General features: G+C 40.5%; 1 protein-coding gene across 3 annotated transcripts in view; it reads left to right on the top strand.

The window, feature by feature from the left end:
- Positions 1 to 1039: 1039 nt before the first annotated feature.
- sik3 (SIK family kinase 3) overlaps positions 1040 to 8425 on the top strand; it is a 33593-nt gene continuing 26207 nt past the window's right edge. For 2 of the 3 annotated variants that reach the window (XM_062385400.1, XM_062385401.1), the window contains exon 1: positions 1051 to 1350. In XM_062385400.1, the coding sequence (XP_062241384.1) occupies positions 1060 to 1350 (291 nt within the window). In that variant the 5' untranslated portion in view covers positions 1051 to 1059. Of the gene's footprint in view, positions 1351 to 8425 lie in introns of all 3 variants that reach the window. The other variant, XM_062385399.1, reaches the window with a different exon arrangement.

The raw sequence follows: 8425 nt of genomic DNA, 5'->3' as shown, positions 1-8425 counted from the left end.
AGCTGCTGAAATGCTTTGCTGAATTGTATTGAAAATGCATTAACATTTTGCTGAAGTTGAAGAACATGATATATGAGCTGAGTTTGCTGAAAAGCAAAGTTTAAGCCAACTTAATAGAAGTATGATTTTTGGGGAAACAGTCCTACAAATGTGCCCATAAACGTAAAATGAGTCAAAATTCAAGATATGTTGGAGATAAAATTTAAAGTTGGCATATATATATTTGCTTATTGGCAGCCCATATTTCACAATATAAAAAAGTTGAATACATTTTAAGTAGCTGAAAGTCTTTGGAACCGAAATGGTTCGATAGGAGTTTCAACTCTAAAGAAGAACAGGAACCAATTAAAAGATCTATTACAAATTATACAGAGTTGAAAACGGAAGTTATAGCAGAAATACCTCATATAAAAAAATTGCACAAGGAATGCTGGTGTAGTAATATTGTGGTAACAAAATCAGTCACGAGGTGATCCTTTCAGGTAGTGTGACATTTCTCAGCACACCAAATGACATTTGAAGACATACAGTGAATCTATCGTAGCAGCAACCGGGACAAAGGATCGGGAAAAACAGAACATTATAAACAGACTCAGCGTTTCATTGAATGTAAATATAAAATAGAACAGCTGCCAAGACCTGCTTAGACAACATTGTGGCAGTGTAGACTCAACCACAATAAACTGGATATATATTAATAATGTCACACATGTATTCGATGTCGGGGTGAAACTTGAGAACGTTTGTATGGCTGTGTGGCTCAGCCATTGTAAATGATCATAGTGGTTTAGCTGTGTGTATAAACCCTGTGTGATCACACAGTGCAGCAGGAATCACTGAATCATGGGAACCACAGTGATAATGCGCACTTCTCTGTCGTCAAGGCAACCACAATACGTTACTGTGGATGAAGTCATTTGTTACGCTGATCGTTGCCGTGGTTACAACCTGGAGAGGGCGCTGCGGAGGAGCGTTTCACGTAAAATGACGCAGGGCGGGGGCGTGCCCGCGCTGCGCGCTGCGCAAGGCTGCTTGTTGTTCCCGCAGAGAGGCGAGAAGATGGCGGCCGTGTCAAGCGGAGGTGCTGCGGGGTCCGCTGCGGCCGGGATTACGCACTCTGCCCGACCGACCCACACAGTCATGGGCTCCCAGAACCGAGCCCAGCCATCCTCCGGGATCAGCCACCCCAGTCGTACCAGCACGGCCCCCGGGTGCATCACCAATCCTGGCCATTCTTCGGCCACCAGGCCCCCCCCAGCCCGAGTGGGCCACTATGAAATCGAGCGGACCATCGGCAAGGGAAATTTCGCGGTTGTTAAACTCGCCACACACATAATTACCAAAGCAAAGGTAAGACGGCGCATGGCCGAGCTATAGAGGTGAACGAGTAGAAGTTGTCATTGTTTTATTTCAAGTCTTTTCGACCATTTAGTCAGGATGACGCTGGGGCCTTTAGGCTCCGGGGAGACAACGGCCAGCCCGCTTTGGTGACACCGCTGCTTGGTGTTGGACGGACGGGGGGGGGGGCACGGGGCATCTCTTCTAACTACAGTAGACACACACATTTAGCACCAGATGGTTTCACATACGTGAAGTCGAAGTGTTGTAAGATAAGCCACAGAGGCCCAGGTGAATGTGTGGCAGAGCGCAGAGGACGGAGAGAAGGGTATCGACGAAGATGAAAAAGGGGAGACTCAACGTTCCGACCGGAGTCGCTAGCTTAGCTTGGTAGCTAATTAGCTATTTGGTTAGTCAGAAATCTTCTAGAGGCAAGCCTCAAGGTTAAAAGTTTGCAGAACCCTGCTGGGTAACTAAACATCTATTAACAACGCACCTCCGAAGTTAATATGTGTAAGTTGCCAAAGTATTTGAAACTATCTGTGAAATCCATGCTAGGTGCACTATCTAAGACTGATTTAGCCCTTGAATTCGACGCTGACCAGTTGACACACACTCATTTTGAATAAACATGGAGCTTGTCTTGTTATCGCGGGGTCTTGTGAAAGTTTCTGACGTCTTTCTAAATTAAATTACGTGTCGTCTTAACATGGTGTCAGAGGTTTAGTTCACCGTCGTCTGCCACCTTCTTGTGGTAGCCAGATATCCCAGTTAATGGGCAGATGACAGTCTCACGAAGCCGGACAACAAAACAGTGACACTGCGAAAGTAGTGGTTTTAGAAAAGCCACAGCACGTTTTTATTGTGAGGAGAGGCTTTCACCAAGAGCTGGGAACTAGTCATCAGTACACTGTATGATGTGACACATTTACTAGTAGCCACTATTATATAAAAAAATATGTATGTGCTATTCAAAGAAGATAAATAATACAAAAAAACAAAAACAGGAAGACAATAGTGTGTATCCTGAAAAATCATTCACTCTATATAAGTGCAAAACTCTCATATTCATGATGAATATATGCGTTGTATTGGAGTCTGCCAGATGTCGCTTGTATTCTGTAACATCTCTGATTGTGACACTTATCATGAATCCCAGGCTTTTTTCTAAATGGGCCTTTTAGTGTTTTTGGCAAGTGGGAGGTTTGCATCTTGATGGCAGGTCGAGTTTGGGGCACTTCAAGAGGAATGGATTGCTCCAATATGCCAAGATGTGTTTTTTATTTTGTGGTGATCTATTTGATGAAGAGCCTCACTGTTTTAATGCTTTATTTGATTTCAAGCTGTCTGTTGTGACTTCAAATATGTTGATTATGTCCGGGCCAAAATAAATAACTATTCCGAAAGCCTCGCTTAGAGCACTTGGCAACAACAGCAGGTCGGCGCTTTGTTTTCCAGTCTTTACAAATGCTTCTGCTGAGGGCCACACTTTAACTATTGTGACATCAGAGGCATGGCTCTCTTGATTGTGTGCATCACTTATGACGGTTGAATTTGTTTAGCGCTCAAATAGTGGTCGATGAAGTCCAAACTTACTGACAACTTCTGCAATAATTTAGTTTCATTACATGGTGAAGATCCTTTAATTCCAATGGCACTAATCAAGGTGTGTCAAGGCAGCTGAGTGTGCAGCTTTTCCTCTGTGCCCTTGTTGACATACACACAGACCGGCAGACGTGGGTCATTGTCTGCTTTGCCTAACGTAGCCCAGGGAAGCTTTCATTCAGTTTCAGAGAGACAAAATAAACAGGTAAGTAAATGCTATTGGGATTGGTTCCATGTATACATTCTAATGGGTATGAGAGTGGATTTAACCTTTTTTTAGGGGGAATAAATACATAGACAAAGCAACATGATAGTGACAGATTAATGAGCTAGTTATGAAGCTGTAGCACTTGTGTGTTTGTCAATGCATGTGTGTGTGTACGGCTTTTTAACTGAGTGTGAGAGACAGGGACAAAATTACAGTCAAACCTTGAATAACAGAATGAAAGAGACGCCTTGTTTGTTGTCTATTGGTGGTGGTCTCATACAGGCTCGTGATTTTCATAATCTACTGCAGGGGTTTCGGCGGCATCACCAGTTGCTTTTGAATGCCTGTGGGTGTCATGATTATGGATACAATTACCAGTCATTAGAGGAAATGCACTTTGGAGCCTTGTTTTATTGCCTAGGTTTGATAACAATCCAATGAGAAATGACTCGACAAAAATAGATGCATGATACCCTGCAGCGCAGTCCCACTGACGAGAACCTGGTTATTTACTTTTGATTGCCTTAGAAGTCCAGAAAGGAACAGTGCCATTATGTTCTGTTGGATTGTTAAACCTAAAGCAATTTGTTTTAAGTTAATTTCCCCAACACACACACACACGCACACACACACACAACCCTTTCAAGCATTTCAACAATAATTGTTGACCAGGGCTGCTGCTGTATATTCTTACTAACATAGACACACTCATACAACCACATCATCAGTGTGTGCTGCACCTTTAATAGTGAAAGTTCATCTTCTCCCCACAAAGGTCAACTAGTGGAGTGGAAGTCAAAAGAGGAGTTTTTATTCTCACACACACATTATATTAGAAAAGGTGTGGCCATGCATTGCTTCTGTTTTCATTAATGTTGATTTCATTGCACAGTCTCAAGGTGATGCTCAAAAGACCTCCTTCAAGGAGTTCCTCTTGTACTAATTACTGTCTGAATTTGGGAAGTCGATAGAGAATGAGCAAAGATTCAATACTTTTGCTTTTCTATGATTATTTTCAATTATTGCAGCAGCAAACAATAGCCAATTATTTTTTTGGGGAAAAGTGTTGATGAACATAGAGACGAACTTATTTGAAGCTGTCAACACATAATGTTTAAATGAATAAATAAGTGTTTCCCATTAATTAACCTAGAATGTGACTTGTTTGATAATGTTATATTTTTTTTTTGCATTTCTTAAAACATTAGTAGTTTCTGCAATGGTCATATTTCAGTGCAGGCAGGCAGACCCTGACATCACTCTTGCCCACCCATGTAACTTTTGGGTCTGCATGTGAGTGCACACACCCACACGCTCAATATATAATTATAAATTTTACTATGATATATTCTGAGTATGTGTACATTCCTTGATGTAACCTAGTCAAGTCCTTTATAATGGAAAATGTCCTGGATAATATCAAAACAAATTTACAACAATTTTGAAATGTTATGGCATTGCACCCATTAATTCTAGGGAATTATAGAAAGATATCCAACTTGTTAAAAGAGTAACCTTTGTTTAACTTCACTTTATGTGAAATTTTATTGTGATGCAACCAGTCATGCAGATGTCTACTTGTTGACTATACTTCTAGTACATTCTGCAGGTGAAATATTATTGCACTTGTCCACTGATAAATAATAAAATATTTATTTGTTGTAACTAAAAATAATAATAAAACTACGATATCCAACTATGGTGTGAGTGTGTGCGAGCCACTGAAATTTTAGTTGAGGAGAGGGAACTAACGTAACAGCCATATTTCCACCAATGCTGGACAAATACTCCATCGGAGGAGTTCACATCCAGAGGAGAACCCTTGTTTACTTTCGGTTTCTGACCAGCTCCGAAGCAGCAGCTGACACATTTAGCTCATTAGCTATATATTGCTTGTTGTTTCTCTGCCTTCTATAGTATCGATAATCGTGAAAACATGATATTTCCTCTGACAATAAACGTGACACTAGAATTTCATATCGTGACATCCCTAGTAATTGGTAGTAATCACTAGAAATGCAGCTGACTAACGATCAAGTAAAGATTTGCTTTTGAAGAGCCCTCTATCTTTTTGTGCCCACAGCAAGGTGAGCATGATTGGTAAAAGATGGCACTGTGCGGCATGTCCTGACCTGCCTCTGTGCGGAAACGTTGTTTCCCCCCTGTTGTTTGTCTGTCCTCTCCCCTTTCCTCTCGACTGTTTTTCAGGCAAGAAATGGATGAGCAGGAGGAAGAGGGCAGGCAGGATGGCAGGCGTTAGGTAACAGGCCTAATGTACTGTGTAACAATTTGACTCCCTCGCTCGGTCACACTTGCACACAGTTCCCTAACATACATCATCCCCTCTCTGTTTTTCAAAACCATGCAGAGGCATACTCGAACAAGATTTTATCTAGGTAAATAATATGACAAAGGCTGTGTTTCTGCTTCACTTATCTCCTTGCCCTCTGGTTGTCTGTTCCTACACATCAGTTGTGAGAATTTGAAGCAAATAACACAGTCCAAACTGTGTGTGAGGACACTAAAGCCCTTATCAGTGTTATTCTGTAGTGCACCCGTGGTTATATTACCCCCTCTTTAACAAAGTCTGATCAGTTCAGGGCTGACTGAGCATACACTGTTCAAAATCTCAACTCTGCTTCATCATCATCATCATCCACGTCACTATATGTTGTCAGGTGACTTGTGTTGCCTAGGCCCTTAGTTGGGGAAAGGTCGTTCCGTTGAAGTCTTGCTGGTTTCCTTAGAGATCATGATAGTTGCAGACCCCAACCACCAATTCTGAATGGAGGAGACTTGCCATTGTCTCCCATTAAGTAAGTCTTATTTGAACTGCTGTGATTGACATAATCTGAGTTATCTGGGGAAAAAAGCCCTGGGCAGTGTTCATAACATGATCTGTGCAGTTTAGGTACATGTAAACAATTCTCTATCATACCATATCTTACTTTAGGCCCCAATAACAATATTGTGACATAACAAACTGTCAGAAAAAACTGTTTGGTACTGAAATAAATAACTAGGCAGATTTGTTCATGATCAAAAGATTCCAAGTAACGGCCCAAAAGCTAAAGACAATTCTTTTTGGAGTAGTGCTGCACACAGCTATATAATGCAGCAATGAAGCAAAACACCAAGTTAGAGATCTCTTATGTGTAAAGAGTTTTTGGTTCATTATGAGAATGTTTATGTTAGGATTGCTAAATGAATATGTACATTGTCATGACCACCCGATAAACAGAGAGGGCAGGTTTGTCGTCCCTGCTAGGAACTATAAGCTTGTCGTTGCAACGAAATTTTATTATGAGAATGGTTAAATGTATTCGGATTATTGTGAAACCATTGTAAGACAAAATAGACTGTGGTGGGCTAAAACACTGAATTGTGAATACTTGTAGCATTTCCATATCAAGATGGGAATTACGACAATGCAGAGTCAGTTCTGATATTGTTACAATATTGTCATCGAGAAACATGTTTGTGAAAATGCTGTTTATGTCCTACATTTAGACTTTGATTTTTTCTTCAAAGATGGTATTGAAGTTCTGTTTAATGGGGCATGGATTCATTCCGCAGTGCAATTGAGCATTGTGTCATGTGTTTATCAAAACTAGTCACTGCGTACTGCTTGAGGTTAGAGGTGCATGCCAAAATTGGCTTGTCATCAAATTAGTGGTTGGCAATACATTGAATATACTAGATATATCTATAGATATATAGAGAGAGAGATTTAGCCTCAAAATATTGCGATATTTGTTTTAGGCCATATGGCCAAGCCCTACATCAAGGAAAAAATGCTAATTGCAGAAAAATGTGTGATGCCCAGTTTTGCCACTCTATGACATGTCCCCAGTCTTGTACTTTCATCCTGACACAATCGACTGAGTCATTTCCACACAATCTCGTACACACAAGAACATCTCTGAAAGGCATGAAGCTGACTCATACTGCATGTGCCCATGCATACTACAGTCATAAAGGAGTTGAGCTAGTGCTGACCTGCATTGGTCCTTTGTAGTGTGTGCTATTTCGTGACCTTTTCTCTCTCTATTACACACACACACACGCACACGCACACGCACACAAACACACACAACAATAACCTTCGTTTACTAAGAAAGTTCTTATTAGCTATTGTAAATAAAAGGTAGCCATAATCCCAGAACAAGTATATGTGTGTGTATGTGTGTATGCATGTGCACATTACATTCTCCCATGCTCTGATAAAGATTGAGCTCAAGTATTACACCTCTAGTGAGGTGCTATTTGTGTGACCTCTGGATGAAGGTTAACCTCATACATTATGTCATAGCACCTGTGGGTGTATTCCTGTACCTATATATTTGTGAGGACCATTTTAAGCATAGACACTACAGAGGGAGGACATTTTTGTCAGGTCCTCACTTTTTCAATGGGTTGTTTGAGGGTTAATATTGTTTAGGGTAAGGGTAAGGGTTGGGGTTAGTCATTTAGTGTGGATGGTTAGGGTAAGGGCCTAAGGAATGTATTATGTCAATGAGTGTCCTCACTAAGATAGAAATACAAGTGTGTGTGCGTGGGTGTGATTGTGTGTGACGATACACAAGAGACCTAATTCTCTATGTAGGATTAGCCACACTATAGTTATGTCATGAGAATGTTTTCAACATCTGGAGAGTTCTCAAGGTTCCCGGAAGCGCCATGAACATTAAACATAACATCTTAGTCAACTTTAAATGCTATATAATCTATTTGTACCTTTTGGCTGTGTTCCAACAATATATATCTACTTTCATTATTATTTCATCAGTGACTATTGGAATAAATGTTGCATCATCCAGAAATGTCATTATATTTATCAAATCAAGTCACTGATTTATGCAAACATACAGTAGCTACAACTAAATGTAAATGTTTTGTGCTTTTCTAGTCTTGATGGCCAGTCAGAGCGCTTCACAATACAGTTTTTCCAATCAAATATGCTGGAAAAGTCAATCATAGAGAGAGAGAGAGAGACTCTTCAAAAGACATACTTGATGCAGCTATGAAGAAAGTTTACTAAAGTATCCATCATTATGTAGTGATCTGTGTTGATATTGTGGCTGTGGTTACAAGCAAATCAATGTTTAAACTGTAGCTGGTCAGGAGAGTAAGGTGCGTGATCTGTGTCAGGGTGAACTGAATGAATGAATGTGTGTGTGTGTTAGTTTGTATGCAATTTATACAGTTAAATGAATTATCTGAGGGCAGACCGTTATATTAGCAAAATGAAATATCTCCCAAATAATCATCCGA

This window comes from Platichthys flesus, chromosome 4, assembly GCF_949316205.1.
Source record: "Platichthys flesus chromosome 4, fPlaFle2.1, whole genome shotgun sequence".
NCBI classification, from domain to species: domain Eukaryota; kingdom Metazoa; phylum Chordata; class Actinopteri; order Pleuronectiformes; family Pleuronectidae; genus Platichthys; species Platichthys flesus.
Note: the sequence above shows the minus strand (reverse complement) of the source record. Positions and strands in the feature narration are given on the sequence as shown.